Here is a 26,548-nt window from a genome sequence, read left to right on the forward strand (position 1 = left end):
GAAAGCATCACTTTCTGCAAATGCTGTTAAAAATAGTGGTCATGGTTCTCTTTTTGTACTGTATCAAATGCTCTGACAATATACAGAGCACCTGGGTGACTGCAGCTAGCACTGTTTTGCCTGTTTCTACAGGGCCAGGGAAATGTAACATGCTCACTTTTGATCACATTTATGGCTAACTTATTCACTGTATCACAAGCTGCCACTAAACATCTCCATCTGCACCTGATGGCATGTGAGATTTACATGAGGTCACAGAATCCCTACTTCACAGATGAGCAGACAGTTGCCAGATCACTGAGAACACAGCAGTAACTGCATCCCTGCAGTCTTCAGCATCCACGGAGCCAGGTTGAAAGAACAGATCACCCAAAGAAAAGATGATGAATAGATTTAAAATAGAGATGAAATGTCACAAACAACTGATTACAACAAACAGTGCTTTACTTTTTACCAGTCTAAGGCAGAAAGCAGATATGCCTTGTACATACCAAGAGTGAAGCTTTTATTTAAGGATCTATTTATTTTCAGTGGCCTATCAACAACTTTTGTCAATATGCAAACACGCAGTTCTAGTCACTAGCACTTTTCCTCATCTGCCCATTTGCTGCTGGGAAGCAATGTCATAAAGCACACCAGCTCAATGACAAAGTAAGCCAAACATACTGTCAAGGATACCTAGCCGTAGGAAAAGTACACAGTGCAGAGGCATAGATCTATTATACCTGCAGCTATAATCAGTGGAGAAGCTTTGTGCTTGCCAGAATCCACAGTGGCACTACTTGAGGGAGTACTTGGGCAGGACTTGTCATCAGTCTTTTTCTTCTTGTCTTTCTTATACCCAGAGAAAACAGACTTCCACAACGACCTAGGCTTTGCTGCTTCCTCCGTCCCACCGCTAGATTTGTCAGAAAGCCGGCTGTCATTTTTGGATTTCTTCTCCTTTTTGTTCTTACGAGGGGAGAAAAGAGAAGTTCTTTTTTTACTCTTCCCACTGGAGCCCTCTGAAGAGGTGACAGACCCTTCAGGTCCAGCCATATCAGCAGCAGGAGTGAAGAACTTCTCACTAGCACCATCATGCTTTCGTGTTGATCCCTCTGCTATTTTCAAAGCCAGATGCTTTGGAGAGTCATAAAACAACTCTTTGGTCTTCAAGGGCATAGAAGATGCCTTTCTTGCCCTTGTTGTCACAGCAGCAGCAGCTGCAGCCATCTCCATATCTTTCATCTTACACAGCTGTTTAGCCATAGCATCCCGCAGCACTTGGCTTTTGACAGACTTCTCCCTAGCTCTCATTCTTTCTTCAGCAAGCTCCTTGGCCTCCACAGAAATCTCAGGCAACACTCGCTTCTTCTGGCTAACCCCTCCTTCCATTAAGGGTGGGCCACCATTTTCTTTGACCAAAGGCAAAAGGCGTGGTTTCTCTGGCCTTGGCCTACTGGTAGGAGGTGTAAAGAACTTCTCATGAAGGCTCGAGTCTTCCGTCCTGTCATCGTATGTGTCTTCTACATCATCAGCAAATGGAATCTCATCCACACTCTCTGCAAAAGACTTTCGCACGTCGTCTTTTTTGGCCTGGGTTGGCTCTTTGGCAGCAGAGGTCGGCTCGTGGCGTGGGGGAACAGGAGGTGTTGATGCTGGTGTTGGAGGTGACCTGGCTTCAACTTCGTTCTGCCAGACTGCTTGATGCCTCTTTCTACGCAAAGTGGCTGGTTCTTCACCCTGAGGAGGCGGTGGTGGTGGACTTGATGGTGGAGTAAGCATAGTAGAGTCAGAAGTGTTGAAGCTCTGGCTAGCCATAGTTCTCATGTTAGATGAGCTCTCCTGAAGGCCAAGTCCAGAACTGCTGGATACATCTCTTACTTCACTGGAACTCCTTAGCTCTTTTTCTGATGGAGATTTTGGAGTCAGAAGAGAAATCTGCTCATTTTCTAGCTTGGACAATCCCTGTCTTCTCGGGGCGGGCTGGGGTTTTACAAGATGGATCCTTTCATCCCCTGAAATCTTCTCAGTATTAAAAGTCTTCAGAGGAGTTGTCTCAAGGGCAGACACATTAAAGTTCGTCTCTGAGCGTTTGTTTCTGTCTACTGGGGTGAGCCCTAAGCTCCTCCGGATTTCAGCACTCTTCATCCAGAACTCTTCTACAAGGTTACTCCGTTTCAGGGCTTCTTCTGCAGTAGTAGGGCTCCCCAGTTTTTCCGCCTCACTATCCTGGCCCCTGAAGACTAGTTTGGCTAAAGGAGTAGACGTTAAGGCTGGGACAGGCTGGAAGCATACTGGAGGTTCCACTGGGGATGGAATGGATGTTTCAGCAGAAGGCAAAGGCTGGGAACAGATAGGCATTTGAGCAGATGTTGCAGATGAAGCCAGTGTTGGTGAGGCTGGCTGAGACTCTGCCAATGATGTAGATGCAATGGCTTCTGGTGATGCAACTGGCTGGGATAACACTGGCGATGGTGGCACCAGAGGGCTCCTAACTTTCCTGTCTTTGGGAATTTCATCCTTTGGTCCTTCAAGAAGGAAAGGCTCAGGAAAGAAGCGTGCCTCTGGAGGTTTTATTGCACGGGATACTTCAGCCAGGGGATCTTTTACATCCTACAACAAATGAAACCCAGAAATATAGTCAGTGGGCACATCAGAATACTGGGTTTTCTTTTGTTTATTTGGGTTCTTTCTTTCTCTTCCCCTCTTTTAATAAAGTTAGCAATAAGGAAACCATACAAGTATCAAAACATGAAAAGCCCCACGCATAGAATCCCATGCGCAGACCTGGAACATCAATTAGGATTTCTCATCAGGTATCATTTGTTTTGCTGCCCTAATGTATAAACTGTCCTCTGTAGATTTCAACAAGGCAAATTTTATTTTTGGATTACAACCAGTAACTTAAATTCCAGAATTCTGTTTCTATCTTTTCCTGTTCTCCCTCTGAATCTCCAACTCTGTGTATTGTGGTAGTGCCTCAACTCAGACAGATTTGATGCAAGTCTCTCTGGCTCTCATCAATATAGCACTTTGTGCTGGCTAGGATCTGCTGTAATGTTTTCTTAAAGCAAGGAGTGCTTTCTCTGATAAGAATAAATTAAGCTGTAATTCCCTTTCCCCATAATGGTTTGACAAGTCTTGGTTTTCATCTCCTATATCTAGATTACCATATTATTCAGTAGCACAATTCATTGACTTCTCTTACTGAGTTCTGCTATTATTCTTTCCAATGGCATCTTTTCTACCAGCTTGCTTTTGAGAGTAGACAGTTTGGTGTACTGGACACATGAGCATTAGAGCATAAACCTATCTATCTGTGTACTTATATGACACATATTAAACACTCAGGTCTTGAGTACAGCATTTAGGCACTGTCCTGATATAACAAATAACTATGTCTAATAGAATCATTAAGTAGTGCTGAACAAAGAAAACAAAAACTCCAACCCCTTAATTTTAACAGAAAGTTAATGTTGTCAGTGATTGCTATCAGCAAACCAGGCTTATCCCATAATATGTCCACTGTAAAAGTAAACTGGTTTATGACAAAACTCTCTAGGATTAAGTCTAATCCTTCAGTAATTCCTTAAAAGCAAACTCCTGGGAGGGAAAAATTTGAACATTTTAAGGGTCATGTACTTCCTGATCTGAAACACCAGTAGCTGGAAACACATCTGCATGTGGACTCCAGGGCTGACAGCATGATGGTACATCACTGACATGTCTCACATCCCTAAGCTGAACTATGTTGTTACTCTGGAAGAAATAAGCATTGGTTTAACTACTACTAAATAATACAAATATAATATTGAATTGCAACTATACATACTCTGCTTCTGGTGCAGAAAAGACAGCCAAACAAGGACAAACTGGAAACACCTTGCTTATGGCTCCCCTCATTCACCTTATCTGTCTCTAGTTAAGTGCACAATGAAATGAAAATACTCTGCAGAATTCTTTCTAGGGCTTTGTGATGAGAACTTGTGTGACTGGGACAGAGCCTCTACACACTGAAGGTAGTACATTATCTTTTTAAGTCTACATGAAATCAGATTTCAAGATGATCAACATAAATTATAGAGACAGGAAAGGAAGAAAGCACACTGCTGTTAGCCCTCGTTAGTTTATTCAGCAAACTCTTCTACTGAACTACAGATGGCAAGCAGAAAACTCCACAAATTCCCTTTCTTACCTCTGCTTGTTTTGTTTTGGGACTTTCAACTGGAGACAGAGGAAGAACAGTGTCACTAGGTGACTGGATAGGGATGGATGGCTTGCATGGATCTAGGGAAAGCAAAAATGTTTCCAAATACACATGAGACCACTAATACTATTTTTTTTTTGTGTTACACACAGCAAGTAGTGACAAATTTCTCAGCTCTTTATAAACTCTTGACTGGACATCTGGAACATAGACAAAAAAATTAAACATCAAAAATGGCACAAGCTTTTGAACATAAAAACTTCAATCAGGAAAAGCATTTGGATGCTTTCTCACACTTTAGGAAGCTGCAGTTAACGGATTCAGAACATTCTTCTCAAAATGCTAATGTAAGCACATGCCTTGCCACTGAGAGTAGTGAGACTATGCAAATACAAGAGACTGTGCTCTCTTAAATCTAATAAATGTATAGACTACCTCAAATGCAACTAGAATCATTCAAACATTGATGGGAAAGCTATTACCTTTTGTCACACTGTAAGAAGCACCTTCTGCTTCTTCTTCATCTTCTTCATCTTCAGAGACTTTTAGTTCTGGCTCTTCTGTGCCACCTTGATGTAAGCGAAACTCTGCTTCTGCATCAGATGGGATGTCATCTGATCATGGGTGGAAAAAGGGAGAAAAAACCCAATAAATATTGAATACAAGTCTATCAGGACCTCTATTATCTAAAAGTCTTTCATAATCCTTTCCTCCTGTTCACATGGTGCTAATCACTTTCAGAACCTGAAATGTTTCAATCCCTTTTTTGTGTGCTAATTAGAGTCATTTAAGCAGTAAATGATGGACTATTACTATAAATAACTAAATTAGTAATTGAAGTCATACATTAATGGTTTTCTGGAAAATTTTCCATGTTTCCTGGAATATTTAGATCATTTTACACTACAAGGGAAGACTTTCTGCATAGCACTGTGGGCTTTTCACAAATTTACTTCTGTTTCTGTTATTCAGAAGGATTAGTACTGAATATGGATACAAAGCAAGCCTTCTAGTTAGCAGATGGTGAAAGTACACAAGAAATTTGTTCTAAACCCGACAGCATTGAGGTTCTTCTGTTTCTTTCTGTCCTTTACTCCTGGCTCCCTCTTGACTATTTAAAACAACCCCCCTAAATCACTGAAAATAAGATCAGGTTTGAAAAAAAAAATCATACAAAGTATGATCACAAATACCCTCATTCAAAGTATTTTCTGCCAATCAAATTCTGTTCACACAACAGGTTTAAACGATGCACAGTGGCACCCTACCGTCATCCAGCTCTGCACCCGTGTCTCCCTCTTCACCTGCCTGCCCTTCTGTGTCTGCAGGCTCTGTGCCCAGCTCATCCTCCACATCATCCTCACACGGAGCTAGAATATATTCAAATATTGAGGAAAAAAGGAGAAAAAAAAGACACTATACAGTGAAAGGGCTCTACATTGAACTGCACCAACACTTTACAGTGGAGATATTCATTAACTGCTGTCAAAACAAGAAATCCTGAAATGTGTCACCTGGAAAGACATCTATGGTGAAATGATACTTCCAGATTCCAACAAATCAAGGAATGTCCTCCCCTGGGGAGCCTCCAAGGCATTTGCACTTAAAGCAGTCAGAGCTTTTCTGAGCAACAAGCCTTGTGCAAAACTAAACAAAAAAGAAGACTGGGAGGACGTCAGACCAGAATGAAGTTTATGGTTCTTCCAGGAAGATTATTATTTTCTTTACCAGTTGCCATCACTTTATAGCATACATGTATTGGGTGAAAACAATGTACCACAACTATTCATGTTAAAACTGAAACAGGCTTTTTAAGGTGTAAGTCAGAGATAGAGTCTACCTCTGTGATAGATCATTATTACATTTGGAAACTGTTTAACTCTGTGCAGGGTCTGAGACACTTGTGCTGTACAAGTAACTAGGATGTAAGTTGAGATATTTAAAGTGAATAGAAAGATATATTCAAAACTTTCAGTTACAGATCAGAATTTGATTTGCTGGGTCAAAATAAAGAAAAGGGCATCTGCCATTACTACTTGTGACAGGATTCACTCACAAGAGGAGAGAGAAGACTGGAGTGGGCTGAATTTCATTATTAAATGATACTTTTTAAAAAACATAAACCTGGTGACACCTCGTCCCATCTCATGCTACAGATGATTTTGCTTAACGTTTGTTTGTTAAGCAGTTTCATAAAACAATTTAAACATACAAAAAAGTGAGCACTTCCAGGGGTTGTTTTTTTTTGCGTAGTAGAGTCAGGCAACTACATTTTTAGATTGTGCAGTAAGTTAGCATCAGTTTGTGTTCAACAACATGCAAACATTTAACGCTGTTGTATGTCCTATTGCAAATGCATACACAGTCAGCATGTATTATTAGGCACCATGTTTGCTAATTATGCACTTAGAATATGGTCCTGTAACAATGATAACAGACAGATTTATAACCTTCTTTGTTGCACCTATATGAGTAAACTAAGCGGTGCAAATCTCTAGACCTGAATGCATACAGTGTCATGCTATCATCTTTAGGAGGACTCCTGGCATGGCTCCCAGCATTTACCTCCCATGGTAGGGTGAGAGGCTGTTTCCAACAGGCAGTCCAGATGCAGCCTCTGGATTCTGTAGCCATATGGGAGTGATTCATGCTGCACCACCTTTCTCCTGCATCAGGGAAGAGGCCCTAATCCTTTTTGTTTTCTAGTGACAATGTGAAATGGTTGGAACCATTTATATGCTTAGCATTGCTAATTAGAAGAATCTTGAAAACAAACCAACCCTCCCTAAAACTGAGGTCTTTCAGCCTCTTCTCTAATACAGGTTTCTGTTTATTTCAAAACACAGCCTTTAGTGGCTGGTTTGGCTTCTTCCTTCAACCAGAGAATTTATCTTTTCCATGCTTTTCCCCTTGTAGTACTAAGACAAATAAACATATGGGCTAGTTTATTTTGTCAACTACTGTGAAAAAGCAGTTACTCTTCTGCGTGATAAAGCACTGGCCTATTCCCTTACATCAGAGGCTTATAAAATCCAGAATGTTATGGATGTGGAGCATAGGAGACTGAATCATATGGCAAAGGCTGGAGTGCCCAGAGGGGCATTTACAAATGTACTGAACAAAACCAGTGCCCCAGTCTGACTGTTGCTTAGGTATACAGCTGCTTATGTTATTTTGGAAAGAATAATGTCATGGGATGGTTTTATGGCAGCAGCAAATGTGAGTACTTGCAAAAATATAACTCTGTTAGGAATATCTGATACCACCACTATGTATATGTGTGTCTTCGGATCCAGAAACCATGAACTGACATGAGACATATAAGGAATGCTGGAGAGAGGGGAGAAAGTCAGTTCTTGAATAGGTTGGTACACAGAACTTCACAGAGGATTACAGAGGCATAGATAAATAACAACTTGGTGCAAGGGTGGATCCCACTCAGGGACATGGAGAGTTTGCAGGTGGCTCATTATACTATACATATACTGCGCATATACGTATATGCAGTGAGGAAAAGGAGCAAGAGGCCAAAAGCTGTCACACCATAACTCAGAAGCTACACACTATGGCAGCCAGAAACTCAGATCAGCACTTGGTTTGTATCAGCTAGCAGCTGTGAGCAAACTGCATCATGTGCAGACATCTTGTAAACACTGCTGCCTTTGCAAAGCAGCAGCAGAAGCAAAGGTCTATAGGCAAGCTAGCTATTCTGATGTACCAAAGCAACTCAGCTGTAGATCAACTACCCAGTCACAACCTACTGTTGTTCCACTGATTTTAACACCTTCACCGCTTTACATGAATTTACATCCTTACTCTAATCCCAGAATCTTATGCTCATTGGTTTTGTAACAGAGCTTAGAGGGCCACATAAGAAAAGGCAGCTGAGCTCTCTTTGAGCTGCTGAAGAGAAAGCTCTCTTCAGCTTTCCTGAGGCTTTCCTAAATAACATGAACCCCAAGTCAAAGGAGACACAACAGCCATCACTACTCCCAAAGATCTCAGCTTCAACCTTATTCTTCTTTGTGTTTACTTCACCAGGTAACTACAGTTTGCAGTTGCTAGAGAACTGGAATTAAGTGTTCTCTGTCAATCATTCAACTGCAAGAAAGCCCCATGTTCTTTTAGACAAGGAGCTAGGGAAAGAATAACCGGTCCAGTCTCCAGTTTACAAAGCAAATTGAAGCACTCAACTAGATTCTTCCTTCCACATTATTACTCCCAAGATAACCTCTCTGTCTGGCCTGCCTTCAGGAGGGTTACATGGTTGAGTTCATGCAAGAATGGACTACCTGAGCAAGGCGTGCATGCACACTCCCCTTTCCTCCCTCCCTCCACATCCAGTCATGCAGTAGCGACAGGGCTGTAAGTTCCAGGGTTAAAGTACCAGCTCAGCTGCTGAAGGCATGGAGAAGAGACGGGCAGGGTTATTGTGCATTGGAATACATAGAACATCACCAAACTACCTCCAGGGACCGTCTCCAGCCACGCCTGTACCACCTCATGGCGTACGGAGGGAAGGTCGGATGCTGAATTTAAAAAACAATAAATTGTAAGAAATCAAATTAGACCATCAGTAAGTGTCTAAACCAGAAGAGTGACAGAGGGAAACTTCAGTAGCAAACACAGGAATAAAACCTATGAGATGTTAAAACAACAGCTTCCAGGCTTGGGATTTAAATGGAGAGAACATACTCAGAGACCTACTCTTTTTCTAGGAGCTGTAATGTTAGAGGAAATAGAGATGGCAAAGTGAGATGAGTTGCTGCACAGCTGTACTCCACTTGAAACTCTGCAGAGGAGGGAAACTAAGAGCTGAAAGAGCTGAGCAACAAGAGAGGGGCAGTCCTAACAGGCATCCCAGAACCTCTGCTCCCAGGTGCAAATGCCAGCAGGCAAAGAAGAGCACCCAAAGCAGAATGAGAGTACCTTCACGCTATCCCAGGCTTTCACAAAAAAACTCATTGCCACTGCTGCAGAAGGTCTCTCCAAACATCTTGTATCACAAAATACTGCTCACCTGGGAACAAATTTGTCTGTTAAATTCAGGCTGAAAACTTACAGCATATCCACAAGTACATGGATACAGGGCATAAACTGACAGCTCTTTGAAAAACCAAACTGCTGCTATACCTGCATACACCTGTACTGTTGTACGACTGACTGAAGCAGCTAATCAATCCATCAGGATTGTCCCAGTTTGCTCCAGTTTCAGCAGAAGGCAAGGAAATACTGCCTTCCTTCCCAAAGGAAGTTGGAAAGACCACAAAATCTGTTTTGGAAGGATCATATTTTTCTGGCTGGAAAAGTAGTAATTAGAAAATACAAATGGAAAGAAAAAACTAGACACTAGTGATATGGACTGTCAAGCAGAAGCTAAAGTAACCTTAATTGTAGTAAACTTAAGAAACATTAAGAAACTACTCTAGAATACTGAATGTTACAGACAGCTGAACTTCGCCTATTTTGTGGCTGTAGTGGGAAGGAAACATCCATCTCTTATTTGTACGGAGCAGATTTCACACCAGAAAATCCCAATGCATTCTACAAACTGCAATTACAAGCATAGACAAACTGATCTGTAACAAGTTGGATTAGGGTTAAAAGACCAAGCCAAACATCTAGAACTATGAGGAAAAGATAATTATCTGGAACAGAACATGAGGTAAAGCCCTAGGCTTTTTTAATAGAGATAAGTCATTTAACTTAATTTCACATCTGCTGTAAAAGTATGCTTCCCACAGCATATTTACTGCCTCTGCAATACTGGCACAATGGTCACAGACTGAGAGACCAGCACTGTTCATCAACTGCATGGTTAAGTCTAGGTTTCTGCACAGGCAAAGCACCTATGACAATGATGTGGTTTAACCCCAGAAGGCAACTAAGGCCACATACTTACCTTAAGACACACTGTAATACAGTCTAGAATAAGTTCAGCAGGGACTGCTGGAAGGTGCTTACAAGAGAGCTATACTACTGTCATTTTCCCCTTCCAAAGTTTTCCTTCAAGTAACTAGCAACTCAAAAAGGTCACACCTCACTTCAGAAAATAGATATACTGTCATATCTTAAACACAGGGAGTCAAAACCATCACTGATCACACTGGCAAGCTCTTTGAATCCCATCATTCCCTGCTAATAATAGACACACTTTGAAAAGCAGCAGCAGAGAGTTATGCTCAATAGAGAACCTGACCCTGTTCAGTCTTTGCTGTAGTAGCCACACAACATAGTCCTTCAGCTTTCCCTAAAGAAGCACAGAGCCCTCACTGCCACAAAACCCACAGCTATCCCTAAAGCCAGTAACTGAGGGCTAATTGCCAGCACTATCAAATCACGTGTGTAGTGATGAAAAATGCTATGGAGTCAAAACAGGCAGACAATGGGTCAGAAGAAGTCACACCACCAAGGAGCTGAGAAAGCATTCACTTCAAGCAGACACAGACCTGAAAAGCAAAGTGTTTAACCAAGTGTAATATCAGTGTAATTTGGAAGTAGTTCCTTGCAACCACTGCTGCCCCTGCTGAAGTACACTGCTCTTGAAGGGCGCAGAAGCAACAGAGTTAAACAGCTGCAACTGTGATCCAGGAACCAGTGGAGTGGGGCTCGGGGGAGATTACCTCTGGAGGTGGAGGACTTTGAGGTTGGGACCATTTTTTCCTCCTCCTGTTTTTCACGGATGTGTGTCCAGTGCACATCTGCCAGGATCTCCAGAGGATCAACCGGATTTACAATCTGCTCCAGTCTAAGGTTTCCAGCTAGCGTGAGGAGGGCATGGCATACCAAGTTGTAGGCAGGGTGCATGAAGGACAGGGAGGAAAAGGTGGGAGAACAGTGGAAAGGAAAGGTAACACATCAGAGGAAAGGAAAGAAGAAAAGAAGAAGAAAAAACATTACTGGCTAAGATCAGTTTGCATGACAGACAGAAAAAAAGGCTCATTGTAGTGTGTGCACGCATACACCAATACAGCACTCCTCATACTTCCCATCAAAGCTGAATAATGCCATTCCAAAGGCAGAGAGATGCTATTAAAAACATCATTGTAGATCCTCTCTATTGCAAGCAGCTTTGCTGAAATGAAAGACATTCTCCGGGTGTCCAACAGTATGTGGTATGTAAATACCAATTCATCAAACTTCCAGCTCCTTCAGCCTGTTCATTATGATTATTGCCAAAACCATCTTGCTGTTAAAGGAAAGGAACAACCTGCATTGTAGTCTGATGCACCAAAATGAAAGGTCTCTCATCCCCTACTATAAAGCTTAGCACTCCTTTGTATCCTGAGTATGTACTCCTTTGTGAATTCAATTACATGATGGATCTCAGAGTTTCACTTCCGTGTGTATATGCATATATAAAGGGCATACACTCACTTTAGCAATTCAAACACTTTGTTTACTCCTGCTCTTTTGTACTGACTTGTTCAGGGGTAAATTTCTTTTCTGAGGAGTAACAGCATTTTCATTAGGACTGAGCAGCGCCCCCACTTCCCCAGAAGAGAATTCCTGTTACGCAGATTCATTTGTCTAAAAGAAATTGCATTACTCCTCAATTATGTGTGTACACAAAGCCCAGCTACCTATGGTGTGTCAAAAGGAATAATGGGCACCTAAACCAACTGATAAGCAACTTGTTCAACTGCTCAGCATGCCCTCATTCTACAGGGAACAGGTGTTCAACATCTGTAGGAGTGGTCTTCAAAAGCAAATAACTTATCCTGAAAGGAAAATGCCCACTTACTTTATGAAGTAGGAAGTCAATTTTCACAACAGCTGGATTACCACTGAGTAGGGAAAAACCCTGTTTCAGCAGTTAAGAACCTCAAAAGCAGTTAGATTTTCAGATGGTGCACTACTTTTGAAGGAAACAAGTACCATTAGCTGCATTTACAGGTCACACTCATTTCCCGCTGTCTCGTTTTAACGAAGTTCCTCTCTCCCAGCCATGTTTTCCATAGACATGACACAGTGTTTGGGACTTCCATTTCAGGAATAACTATGCATGAGATTTGGCATTAAAACTGCAGAAGAAACAGGCAGAAGGAACTGCAGGAAGGACAGAATTACCAGCTGGTTAATCAAGGGAAAAAGGGTCCAGACACACAAACTCAAATGCAGAGCGGGATTTACAATTCAGGCAAGTACTCAGCAATTTTGTGTCTCTGTTGCCTTATCAATTAGCACAACCACATGGTTTACCAGAGCTACTGGACATCCTGCAGGAACAGAAACCTGGGCTTTCCTCACTCTGTACCAAAAAACTCGCATGCAGGCCCCAGGATGAGTAGAGTTAGCATTTGCATTGCCACACAAAAGTTTGTGTTAAACGGTTTAGATTTGCCAGCAATGGCTGAGAAGTATATAGTCCTCAGCAAGTCTTGGAAAGAGCAGGTCCCACATGATCTGCATGGTTTAATATCGATTTATCTGGGATTTAGACCAGCGTAACATATACACCTTCAGTTACTCCACAAGTCTTTGGACAGAGGCCTGAGGCTGTCCTGATTAGGATATATGGGTCCTTCTCACCTTTGACAGTAAATAAATAGCAGCACAGGCAGCTAGGAAGGACTGCTGCTTGGCTGATGGACAAATCTGTTTCCTTGAGGTCTAATGCTTGAGAATTTCAAATGACACCTGGCATGGCCTTCCCTCTCAAGGATTCCAGCTAAGCTCTTTAGGAAGCTGGACATTAATTGCACTCATATTGAAAGCTAGCTTTTCCCTAAGGGGAACTTCAGTTATGCTCTTTAGCCATCTTACTGATACTTCTCATTTTTACCATCAGAAAAGTTAAATAGGTAAAAATTGTAAAACCTCTTCCTTTTTTTTTTTCTTAATTAAAAAAAAAAAGGTCATAAGCTAAGCTATAGCTGGTACAACCATAAGCCACAAAATATGCAGTCTGAGAACTGCATATGCCCTCTTACCTTCAGGAAGGCACTTGGGTTTTCTGCTCATGCATTCTGGTTCTAATGAACCACATTGAGGGAATAAGGGATTAACAAACTATTAGGACCAAGTGCTTCAAAATAAACCACCATGAAAAAAGTGCAAGAGCATCGTGGAAACTAACACAATCAGTTAGACTGCAATGTCAGGTTCATTTTATGCCCATTATACGACTGCTTGAAAAATCTTGAGGGATCACCACAGCTTGACCAACTTCCCCACCAGACTCTCCCCACAGACACACATTCAACAAAGGACAACAACAAAAAAGCAAGTTTGCTGACACAAGCAATACAAAGGCAGCGCTTCTGATGTGTCCATGTGTCTGACTTATTGCATGGGTGCAAGTAGCCCACATGTACAGAACAAATCTGAAACTCCCAAAGATGTGGGGGTCACTGTTCATGCGCATTACAGCAGTAGAACGTCCAGGCTTTCTAGATATCCTGAGGTACATGGAAGTTTTATCTTTTTCATGAAACCAGGGGCAGTGTCAGACTTGATATATGGCGCTTTGTCCAGGAGATGAAGATGACAACAGCTACGGAACCAGTTTCTAAGTAGCTGGTAAAGCAATTAAATAAACCACAAAGACAACAGCTACACAACCAGTTTTTAGGGAGCTGGTAAAGCAATTGAATAAACCACAAACTCCTCATGTGGGACCTGCTCTTTAAAACATTTCCCCCTCCTCTGGGGAAATGGAAGTGGAGATGGTATACGGGTACCTTTAAATGTACCCGTGTCCTCTTCATTTGAAAGACGTTGAAGCCAGAGGCCTTGCTGCAGCTCGCTCTCCCAAGGGCAATACTCCCCCTCTACAGCAGAGGGAACCACACATCCATATATAACACCAGACACGCATGTACACACACAAGCGATGGAGAGAAAGAAAGAGAGAAAGGACAGAATCAGACAGAGACACAGTCTGGAAACCCAGCAGCTTCCCATTCTCCCACTGTATTCAATGTGTCTGACAGGAAAACCGCTTGAATTAAACAATGTCCAAGAACACCATGGTTTAGCAGACTAAACACACAACATGCACGTTACCATACTTAAAAAGCAGTCTTCACTTCCACAGACTTCAGTTACGGAGATAGAGATCCTATGTTGAAAAAGTAGCCAAAAAGCCTGCTGAGTTCATCAACAGAACTGCTGCTAAGACAGCAAAACTGGACCTCTGCTTGCATTAGGCAGCCAAAGACCTTTACAAAGAAAGTTCTTTGGAGTCTACTAGTCTTGACAAGAAGGAAACGTGAGTACAAAGACAAGACCAGCAAGAAATTTGGCATGGTGGTGAAACACTGGAAACGTGTCTATTCTCAGCACAAACTGCATTTTGGTGACTGAGACAAACACAGGGGAAGGAGTCTTTCCCTCAGATTTTTCCACAGAAATCTCTCTGAGCTAAATAGGAACCACCTGAATTCCCTGATTTTCAAGACCGTCTTGGTAACTAAAGAGAGCTAAAAGCAGCTTCTTCTGGGATGCCCTGATGACAGTTACAGTGGCACTACCCCTTAGTGAAGCACTCTGCAAGACTGAAAACACTGCTTCCAAAATGCTTCCAGCTCAGAAAACAACAACAGGCACATCCAAAACCAATTCCCAATAATAATAAGAAACAACAATAAAATAATAGTGTCACAAAACTGTGAATTGCACATGTTAGATGGTGTGTGGGAAGCATATTGTGTTGGTACTAGTGCTGTAACTGCCCTGTAGGCAAAGATCTTCTGTACCCAGTATGATCCACCTAAAGATTTATTGACAGTAACTCCCTCAGAAATCAAAGCGATAAAGAAGTGAAAGAAGAAGAAAAGTTTTCCAAGGCAAAATCTCTCTCATTCTGCATGGCAAATACTCAACTCAATTTTCCCTGCCATCTAGCAAAGAGGAGGGAAGGACAAATCAATGAGTCTAACCTTCGCTTGACTCCTCATCTTCCTCCTCTTCATCTTCCTCCTCCTCTTCTTTGTCCTCAATCTCATGATTTTCTTCAGCCTCAATCTCTTCTTCACTCTTTCCCTTCAGGAGGGCATGGATACGCACAGCCTCTTTCCATGGCACACCACCCAAGTCTGAAGGGGGTTGCTGAGGCAGCAGTAGTTCATCATCTTCCTCCTCATCTTCCTCCTCCATCTCAGATTCTGAACTACTATAAGGGTTTAGAAAGGAAAATAAACAATTATTTCATGTTTCTTAGATCAGTCTTAGATCACTGATAAGTTGTTTCAAAATATATACAAGCCCAAAACGTATGATGGAAACCATAACATTAATCTTCTGCATTCAGTATTTCACAGGCAATTTATCAACAGCATCACATGGGAGCTGCAGTATGCCTTGCCCTGCTTCTTTTAAAGAAGATGAAGCAGCAGCAAAGTGCCTGCAAAGCCAAGTTCAAATATCTGTGCAGCATTAGTTGTTACAGCTCATGACAGTTGAATACAGCAGAAACTATTTTTTCCATAACACATTGCTTTGGATAAACCAGAGCAAGAGGTTTTAGCAGTGTTCAAATGTAGAAGGTCACATCGTTTGATAATGGCAGCTACTGCTAGCATTTTGGATAGCTAAGATGTTTTTGGCACTTGCTGGGTTGATCCACAGAAGGCTTTGGGAGTAGAAAGAACACACAACATGACTATCAGGCATGTGAGCTAAAGAGAGTAGGAGGGGGAAAAAATAAGTACAGAATTCCTTACTTTTCTACATCACAGACAGAACTATAATATGTATCCAATTAAGTACAGTGAACATAGTGGCAAGAAACTGTAGGGTGCAGTGGAAGGATAATTACAATAATGAGCTGCTTATTCTCGCAGCAAAGTCTAAAACATGCAAAATAGTAACACATTAGTGCTTTTTTAGCAGACATCTCTTTAATTCTAACAGTTCCTCAGTATAAGCAGCAGGGGCAAGAAATGGAACCACCTGTACAGTGAAATTTAATCTGGCTCACTCTTACATGCTGGACTACCTAGAGCTAACTGAGGAGAAAGATGGTTGCATTTGTCACTGGAAAATTAATGTGAACTACAGCTCATTCAGAGAACAAATTCACAGGGTCAAAAGGTCCTCTTCCTTTGCTTTTCCTTACTAGATCATTGCCATAAAAGAACTGCATTTATTAGAGCTACAGTTAGATGCTTCCCACATAAATCTTCAAAGGCTGAAATTCATCTGGATTGAAGGACTGAAACTGTCTGTGAATGGTTAAAGTCTGGACGAGTAATCAGAGAACAGTATTCTACTTGTGCTTCCTTATGACAGCTATCACTGTAGTTAACAGCCTTTGGAAGAACCCATTCCACAGAGAAGAGAGAGGAAAAGGCAAGTAGAAAAGAATGAAGTGTACATTTCATGTACGTTTATAAAATATAACTTGTGCAGTTCTTGTAACTGTTTCCCATACACAGGTGTAATTACAGCATGTGACAAACTGACAGCCTCAACAAAAAAGGGTAGCACACACATATTCAGGTGCAGAGCTTCAAGTTAGTCTAACACTACCTGAGCATATATTGACATAACACTATTCATCTACTTGTCTAAGCGACTATTTTTGATAGCAAAGCCAATCAGGAAAATGCTGCTTTCTTCACGCTCTGATTGTCACATACTTCTGTCCATAGGCTCTCAAATTCTCCTCACTGTTCTGCACTTATGTAATTATTTTCCTCAAATTACAACCCACTTTTTCACAGCATAAACCAAATACTTATTTTGAACAGGTTGCCTGGTTTTCACATGCTGAATACTGAATACAAACACTGTTGCGTGCCGTGGACTTGGTGCGTATTCCAGAAGACCAAAGCACGTTCCAAAGGCTTTACGCAGATATCGTCACAGAGATTAAAAAGCAATGTTCCCCTCCTCCCTGATTAACTTTCCTACCCTTTGGCATAGAAATAAACCTGACAGGTGTTGCATGCTGAGGTTTTTGTGGGCTGTCAATGAGGTTTACTGCTGCTCAAACTGTTGTTATGCCTGCTGAGTGGGACAATCTCCTGCTCTTCAACCAGCTGGCTTATCTCATGTAGTATTGACGACATACATTCTTTACCACATAGCTCACTTTACCTTCTTTGGCTTTTATTTATGACTTGGTTTTTGTTTGACCTTTGAACACTGAGAAATGAGAAGCTGAAAGAAGGCAGTAAGATGGGCTGGTATGGTGGGCATTCCTTTCAGCATGGCAATCCCTTGCCACAGGAATTAATTCAACAGCTGAAACTATTTTTTTTTCTCCTATAAAGCAGAGATCAATTGCTTTATAGAAGTATAGGAAGTCAAGCATCTCATTAAAAAGGTGCACCTACAGGAACTGAGGTACAGGAATGGACCTGAAACCTAAACTGTGGAAATGACCCTTTTCCCTTGCCACGCAGCTCTACATGACACGGCTTCCAAAGGCCACAGGGTATTATACCAAAACTGCAGATGACATAATGGGCACTACTGCAAGTTAAAGGCCACAAATAAGGTACCTAAAGGGCTCTCCACCCTTCAAAACTGTGTAGTCATGGTTGGGTTGCTGATACGATCCTTCTTCTTGTTGAAGCTTAAACAAGATCAACTCTCTCTTGAAGAAATATAATTCAAATACTGCTTTCTGCAAACTTTCTCTGCAGTGTGCACGCTCCTAACTATGTGTGTGATGCAATGCTGTGCACCAAAATGTGTGGTCTCTGCCTGATTTAAAGCTAACATCTCAGTGAACCCTGAAGCCAAATCCATCACTCTATAAGACACAGAGGGAACAAATAGTTCCCCATCCTCTCTGCCTGCTCCTAACCCTGCAGGGCTGCACCAAGACAGTGAACATGATCAAATTAGGGCTTCGGTTGGCTTGCTACAGGGGTTCTTTTGCTGCTGAAGAAGTTGTCAGACTTTTCCTCGTTTTTTGTTTTTGGTCTTTCTGTGACATACCATGGAGTGGGTAGAACCGAGCAGAGGATAGCGGGTGATCAGAAAATCACCCGATATCATCTATCAGGTATCATCCAGAAAATCTCTCTGATGTTTGGCCCACCCTCCCTTATCAGTCCTCTGAGTAATTTGCTTGCCGTGTTTGGATTTGGGACAAAATATTTTCTAGTTCAAACTGACAGGGAATTTGATGTATTTTCTTTCCTCTCTGCTGCCACAGAATGTGAGCTGCCCACTAAACACTGCTTTCCACATGCTAAATTACACAATTTGGTCTATTACAGACTGAAATATTCAGTTTAATACAGGTTATAGGGATATATGTAGAACAAAGGGAGCTAAATACAACACCCTATGAGAGGAAATCCAACTTACTAACGTTAATAGTGTATTGTATAGTGTCAGTCCCCACAGTCTCACAGAACACCTTATGGTGATGACCAACAACTTCATGCCAAAACTCCACCTTTTTTAATGAACTCCTCCTCTTTGGAATTCTTCTGCCATTTACTGATGGAATTACTGTGTCCTGATTTATTGAAATAAAGACCAATAATAACAGTGCTCCATACTAGTAAATTCTGGTTTAGAGATACAAACATAAAGGACTAAAACTCCCTCAATATCATTAATGTCTATACTGTCACAGTTGATGTAATTCCTAGGCCTGAGCAGGGAGCTAAAGGAAGGCTGAGTAAAGCAAACAGAATTTCTCTCCCATAGATAGTCCCATGATTATACAATCAGAGCACTGGAGAAGACCTGAATTATGTAAAATACCAGAACAGTATCCTCTAAAGAAATTAATGTTAAGAAATTCATCAGAAAGTATTATTTAGGTTTCAGACATAACAGCTGTACAGGACATTAGTAACTGCCAGGCACTTAAATGAAGTCCTTCATGAGTCCACATGTACACACTCTGTTAAGACTGAGTTCAGGCTACTAAAAGTTATTCCTTTCCAGATGCTGCACCCTCAATGTGGTGTGCTTATACACCATTTTTCAGATAAAGAGAAGTGTGTGAGGGTACAAAATGTTTTTCAACAGCCATAGCTATTGCTTCAAATCAATGTCTCTTGGACACTGCATCAGCACTCAGTCAGGATTACATGTGTGTCAAGCTTAAATCTTTAAACCAGAAGTGGGTTTTGAATTGTGATGCAAAACATACAGAAAAAAAGTTAATTTTGGAGCCTCCTCCCATTTGAATCCATGCTCTGTTTGCTCAAAACTCATTTGTCCTTCATACAGTTAAAAAAAAAAAAAAGAAAAAATCTCAACTTAAGACTGAGTTTCATGGTATTACGGTATTGCAGCTTTCCTCCAAGGGTGGCAGTAAGCTGTCTATCATCTAAGTTAGTAGTGAGCTGTAAGTAGTAAGGTAAGGTAGTAAGAACAGAAACTACAAGATAAAAAAAATGGTGTGCACATGCAGATAGACATCTTGATCAACTTTAGAAAGGGCATCCTGGTAAACAATACGTTACTAAAAGCTGAAGGAAATGCAGGCAAAAGTCTGTTGGGATGGGTACAGAAAAGCTTACTGACAAAGTGTGCTAACCTGCTGGGAACATCCTCTTCTGCTCCTTTGTCCAACACACTACTGAGGTTATGCTCTGCTAGTGTCTCTTCAGGAACCTCTTCCAGTTCCTCTTCCCTCTGCAGTGACAGTCGGTAGTTCTCCAGCTCAATCCGCTCAGGTGTGCCACGCAGCCGCTTAGCTAGGCTGGGCTCTTCCAGCCCATTTACATTAGAACCTAAAGAATAAGCCAGTGAATAAACAATAAATGCAACAGTCAGAACTGTCATTTTTTAAGAAAACTGAGCAACTGGGAAAGAAAGGGCATGAGGCAGAGGGAGGTAAATAAAACAAGAGAATACCTTACTCATGTCATTATCCTGTTCGCCACAACTGGCAGAACCTGCTGAGGAGCCAGACTGCAAAAGGGAATCTTAGTGGTTTTGGCTAATAGATGCTAAAAAGAATGTTAAATGTCCTACCCTGACAGAGGAAATAAGGACATTTTAGCTGCAAAAACTAGAGCTGCAGTTAAATACATGTAGTAACTACTGGGGAAGGCCTGGCCACAGTCTGGATATATTTGATGAGACATAGTAGGAATGCTATGAGGCAATCCTGGTACCTGTTAAAACTGTTACCAGGAGGCAAGGTAAGACTACAGAATTAGGAAGCAAGAAAATATTATTACTAGTTAAAGATGAGGGAGGGAGGAAAGCAATGAAAAAGATGCACTTGGAACAAATTTTAAAACTTTCTGTAGACTTTAATTAATTTGCTTTTTGGTCAGAGTTTGCAATGAAACTTTGTCTTCATTAGGAACTGTAGTGATAGAGAAAGGGTTAACGGGTTCAAACTTAAACAGGGGAGATTTAGGTTAGATATGAGGAAGAAGATCTTTACTGTGTGGGTGGTCAAGACACTGGAACAGGTTGCCCAGAGAAGCTGTCGATGCTCTATCCTTAGTAGTGTTCAAGGCCAGGTTGGACAGGGCTTTGAGCAATCTGATATAGTGGAAGGTGTCCCTGCCCATGGTAGGCGGGTTGGAACTGAACGAGTTTTAAAGTCCCTTCCAACCCAAACCATTCTTTGATTCTATGAAATGAACCACAAGGAAGGGTCTAGGCGAGATATTTGCAAGCACAAGTCTCATGAATCCCAGAAAACTGCGAAGACATGTGAACCAGGCAGTTGGAGAAAAGTATACGGGAGCTTCACTCACTGTGGCACTCAATGAATTAAACTCTAACACACATTTATTGTTTTTAAAATTCCAGTAATTTAGCTTTATTATCATGCCCGTTTAGCCTTACCCAGCTTACTATTTACACACCCCAATCTTCCCTAGCTTGTTTTGTTTTGCTAAACAAGCCAAGCTATGCTCTCATTAGATAAGCTTTTCAGTGCCTGATGATCCCCTACGTCTCTGCACCTGTCCCAGTTTGGATTAATCTTTCCAGAACCTACGTGAGTAGAACTGAACACAGCTTTCCATATGAGGCCTTATCAGCGTAACATACAACCCTGCCAGAAATCCCTCATCTCATACACGCTGAAAACACATTTGCCTATTTATATGCCACAATAACACTGGTGGCTTTTATTTACTAACCAATATTCAGATCTTTTTCTTTCTTTGCTTTTAACTGACAAGCACCTTATTGGTAGCCAAAACACTCAACACTTTCTTAGTGCATGGCCTGGTACTTTCTACTACTACGTTTCTATTTTTAATACTATTCTGCAGTATTTTGCAGTTCTTACTGTATGACGTGCCTATCCTCCTCTGCACTGAGGAAAGTTTGAAATGCTGCCTCAGCAAGGAATTTCAGTAGTAGATTTAAGTCAGCTTCTTAACTACTCAATGCTTCTTGTATTACTTCCTCATTTTATCCAGTTTAAGTAAGTATTTCCATGTGGCAGCCCTCTGGTGCTTTACTGAAGTCCAGGCTGTTCAAATGCACTACATTTTCCTTATGGAGGTAATCAGTTATTTGTCAATAAACACTGTCAACCTAGTCCAGCAGAGTCTTTGATGAATCCGTGTCACCTTTTATATTACTTACCTGCATATGGTCAAAGGACTTCATTTGCAGAACTAGCAGTCTTTAATTATACCTTCAAAGGAGTCTTACCTACTGTGTAAATTAACTGATACATACTTATTCAGATCACCTTTTTTCTTACTTTTAATTGTTTATCTGCAAGTTATACTTCTGCCACCCCATTGTCACACTACCCTGAATTCCATAATCAAGGTGTATCAGGATAGCTTCATTTAATCACAAATTGCTACCATAAAGCTCTCAACTTCATTGTACAATTCTTCCACTCTTCTGAGTATTTGAGTTTTATTTCCACTCATTACATTATAGTAAAAAATAAGTTTTGCAGTTCCAAATCTTGCTGACTTCTGCTCCCATGTCCAATGCAATCGTCACAATTGAAATTGGAGGCCAAGTATTCATTTGATTGCCTGACTATACATAAAATCGAATGTTATGTCAGCGCCAGCTTCACCTTGGACCCACTTCTGCTTTCCCTTAACTGTTTTTTACATGCTTAGGGAATACAGCTGTTTGCCATCCTTTTCTTCATGAAGTCTAATCCAGCATGAGCTTTGGCAACATTTACTTTATCCTCACAGGCTTTGACCTTCAAGACAGTTTTTGTTTTCTTTCTCCATCCTTTTAGTTTCTCAGTTTATTCTTTAACACCCTTTTTTTCAGGATAATTACTCACTTGGTACCATCTTAGTCTTGCACACAAAACTACACAGGCCTTGCCATAATTAGTGACATTTACCTCCAGCCCCTCTCCAGCAAGGTAAAATCTCATAAAGACAACTGCAGAAGTGTTTTTCTCTCTTCCCTACTGAACCCTTCTATGATGTGGGCAAGCAGCTGCTATGCCCCTGGCTGGAACTACAGGGCTGCTTTACGGTACAAACCACAGAAACTTGCTCAGGTGGCAAGCAGGAACTTTACCTTGCATTTTCCAGAGATACTGTGGTCTCTGCCATTTCCTGCTGCTAAGCCTTATGTGTGTTAGTATTTTCAAAGTTTAGTGGAACTGGACTGCCTTTTCAGCTGGGATTCATGTTTCATTTCATTCTCTGTAGATGGTGTTACCACCTCAGCCAAATCTATTTTTGTAATCTGTGTTACATTCCCCAACCCTGAGTTCACAGTAACAGGGGAACTGACCTGGAATATTGCTCTGCCACTTCTTGCTGACAGTAAAAAACACCCAAAGGACTTTGGATAATGCAAGAACACCAAAGTGAGGGAAAACAAAGAACAAATATACTAAAATCATCATAAAACAAGAGGTTTTCTACTGCTTGGAATACAACTGCTTCAATAGAAACATCTTTTCACAAGCTGTTTTTAACTTGTTCTCTTCTGATGTATACCCCAACGTAGCTGCGAAATCCACAAGGATTAAAAACCAGGGAAAGCAAAAAAAAAAGGACCTTTTTATCCTACATTATTGTTTTCTAACTATCTTAAGGGATTTTTGTCAGCCTCTTCAAGTTAAAAAAAGAAATATAAAATCATTCCCATATAATTAAATTAATGGAGTATTAAAAATAATGCTGGAATATCTAGGGTGGGGAAAAAGCCTATCAGGAATCACTCTAAGGTAAAATAGGACTGAAAATCAGACAGCTGACAACTGTTTACAAGCATTTGGTGATCATATATTAACAGTTGAAAAACCGAACTGTTTTTCAAAATACAAATCATCATTACCCTTCCCATCATGAAGAGACAGTATAACCCCTCAATAGAGAATCAAATCAATTCTATTGCAGCACAACTGTAAGTGGGATTGACTCAATGTAACTGTGTTAAAAAAACCTGAAGAGATTAAAAATCTGCCTAAGCTTTAATGCAGAAGGATGTGGTCAAGCCAAGATGCCCTGTGAGCTTGACAAGAACTCTGTGCCCCAAAATCTCCAAGAAGTAGGTAGGATATTCTCACTCCTTCTCTAATTTATATATACATATTCTTGAGATACAGGATTGGTCACATCCCTCCACTTGACATTGCAAAGAAAACAGCTCTACATTGGAGAACATGATAGAGAAACTCAACTGATTACTCAACTGATTATCAGCAAGGGATTTCTAGGAGTTTGCTCTGTATGGACCATTTGGTCTACTTGGTCTGTTGGTTTTGTTTCTAAAAGGTGCCATGAAGACTTAATGGGCTACCTGCAAAGCTAATGTCAACCTTATTACTGGAGAAATGCTACTGAGAGGCAAGATTCTGCACCACGAAGCCATCAACTATAAGAAGGAAAAGAATTACAGTTCACAATTCTATGTAAGGGATGAAAGTAAGTCTAACATACGGTATTGCTAACATGATCAGATGATGAACTATTTACTTATGCTATAAAGTTCAAATTTGTTTGAAGTTACTATGAAACAGGGACAAGGAAATTTGAAGCTTTCCTACCCTAATTTCCTTCATATTTATATAGCGCTGTGGTCTACTCATATTTATATGGGCACAGTCTACTCCAGTGCAGTTCTTAGAGAAACTAAAGCCTATTCTCTAACTCTCCTCTGGAGGTGGAAAGTGCCTTTCCCAAATCATTACACTGTTTTGTAGCTTGCTGGTGGGAGTGCAATCATTATCCATTAGCTGACATTCTACCCTGTCAGTGCACGTGAGCCCACAGACCCAAAAGTCAGCAACTAGTCACAACAGAGAGAAAAGGAGCTGATGAGGCCACATTTACCAGAGAAAAAAAAAACCCAAGCTATGTTACTAGTCAGGGATGGGAGCTACCTGAAAGCCAAGAGCAGTTGCTCACACAATCAACTGATGAGCTAAAAATCCACAAACAACATCCAAAATAGGGCACATTTTAAAATCTGATTCTTTATTTTGGAAGAGTCAGTGAGTCATTAACATTATATGGATCATTTGAAGGGAACTGTTTTTCTTAACAGGACAGGCTACTTAGCAGTTGCATGAAAGCTGCCAGCGTCCTTTATTTATCTCAGCCTTGACACAGCCTGCCTCCTGTAGATATAATAATGTGATCAGAGATAACATTCCTACGCTAAACCACTCCTCGCCTACATGAATGTGTCCTACTCCAGCAACTTTGGCAATTACTGAAAGGCTTGAGAAGCTCCTCTTGAGAGAGGATCTCCATTTCTATCCTGTTCTGTAAAATCCACACATTATTCTCATTTTACTATAATTTATTCTTCATTAATCATGAAGTACCCTTTACTTCCTTTTCGTAGTCAAATCTGTTAAGACTGCAAGCTAAATTACACAGCATCTCTTGTGAGATATCCACTATTACACAGCATCTCTTGTGAGATATCCACTATTTTGCACAGACTCAGCTGTGGCCATTGGGGAGCTACGGAAATTCAAATAAAGGAGTCTACAGTGAAACACATGCAAAAGGGGAAAAGAATTAATATACTTCTCAGGAAAACCTTTGTTCTGGATTTCTCAAATCATGTGCTTTTATGATGTGAAACACTGCACCTGCTTGTTTTCACTCATCTTTTCCAAGCTCTTCGGTTACTTCTACCTCCACGCAATTGTTTGAGAATACACCTATGTCAGATAAAAGAGCTCCTATGGAAACAGTAGCATATTGCATAGAACAAAATACAGAGAAGGAAGATGGGGACTTTTCTGTGGGAGTTTACAGGTGATGCAGTGAGCTCTAAGGCAGAAATGCTGAAAGCTCTCAGATTCCATTGCCACTAATTTCTAAAGAAGTATCTTTTGGGGTATAGTTTCTGAAGCATGCTTGCAGTTCAGCAGTCATCACTGCTGAGGTATTGAGAAGCCAGCAAATGAGATCCAGCAGCATTTTTAGGCTTCTCATTATCCAAGTGTTAATGTCAGATTGAGATACAGGTTTTTTTAGCCAGAAGTTTCACCCTCACCCACTTCAGTTCTATTAACTGCCTCTTTGTATTCCAACTCTACTTCTCATCCAAGGGCCTCAAAATGTTTTTCAAGTATTAGCATATTAGAACAACCCTATTTTGGAAGTAGGTAAGTACTGTAGAGGCACTTCACAAGTTCAGGCAGAGATTAAATACCAGCAAGGCAATCTCACAACAGACTAGTGGCAGTGCCAGAAACAGGATCCAGAATGCCCAGCTCCAACCCCTTAATTCTACACTTTAAGTCAAGGCAAAACACTTTGAAGTAGGAAAGGGACTAAACTACATCTAATCCTAAGTTTAATGACTACATGGTTTACCTGAGCAGGTTGAGCAATGGTACCTGCTATGAGATGCTCATTGCACTCAGCACTGTGTGCACACAAAAAGAAATCTTAGCACCAAGGCCTGTTGTTGAGTGTTGCACATGCTAAAACAGTGACTCAATTAAGACATTGCATTTGAATAAGAACATTTTGATAGATGTAGCCAGAAATCCTTTCATTAATCCTCTCCAGAATTAGTACTTTAGCCAGTTAATGATTTTTCTACTGCACAGTAAGAGATACATAAATCATGTAGATGGCAATTCTAAACTGACCTGCAGAAGTGTGTTAAATGGAATGGATTTTTCTTTAAGGGCTAGGAAGTAGTTTAAGGTTTTAAATGTAGATTCATTCACCCTTTAAATTTATTTTCTCTTTTGAGAAACTGCTGGGAAGAGCCCAGCAGGTCTGGTGAATTCTCGTCACCACTTGTTTGCACAGCCTCACATCACATACTGCAGAACTGTCCATATACTGGTAGGATCCCCTGAGGTTCAATAAGCACATTCTCAAAGCCAAGAGGGGTAATTTGACACCTTCTCAGACAGAAACAAGAATGCATTTATTCGAACGTAAATAGCTAGCAGTCATCAGATGTCAGTGTTATTTTAATATAATGCTTCAACTGTCTCTCTTACTATCCAAAGGTATTCCCAAGCCCTTAGGAAGCCTGAGTTATTCA

At 41.0% G+C, this 26,548-nt stretch overlaps 1 protein-coding gene across 5 annotated transcripts in view; it reads right to left on the reverse strand.

Annotated features, from left to right (window-relative positions):
• The window catches only part of MICAL3 (microtubule associated monooxygenase, calponin and LIM domain containing 3), a 108,497-nt gene that overhangs the window by 29,126 nt on the left and 52,823 nt on the right, over positions 1-26,548 (reverse strand). For all 5 annotated transcript variants that reach the window (XM_013127828.3, XM_005144358.3, XM_013127830.3 and 2 more), the window contains 9 exons: positions 19,647-19,842; positions 15,073-15,305; positions 13,873-13,962; positions 10,813-10,950; positions 8,656-8,718; positions 5,458-5,559; positions 4,672-4,803; positions 4,178-4,269; positions 726-2,595 (listed from right to left, as the gene is read on the reverse strand). In XM_013127828.3, the coding sequence (XP_012983282.2) occupies positions 726-2,595; positions 4,178-4,269; positions 4,672-4,803; positions 5,458-5,559; positions 8,656-8,718; positions 10,813-10,950; positions 13,873-13,962; positions 15,073-15,305; positions 19,647-19,842 (2,916 nt within the window). The remainder of the gene's footprint in view (positions 1-725; positions 2,596-4,177; positions 4,270-4,671; positions 4,804-5,457; positions 5,560-8,655; positions 8,719-10,812; positions 10,951-13,872; positions 13,963-15,072; positions 15,306-19,646; positions 19,843-26,548) is intronic.

The sequence above is a fragment of the Melopsittacus undulatus genome, chromosome 5, assembly GCF_012275295.1.
Source record: "Melopsittacus undulatus isolate bMelUnd1 chromosome 5, bMelUnd1.mat.Z, whole genome shotgun sequence".
NCBI classification, from domain to species: Eukaryota; Metazoa; Chordata; class Aves; order Psittaciformes; family Psittaculidae; genus Melopsittacus; species Melopsittacus undulatus.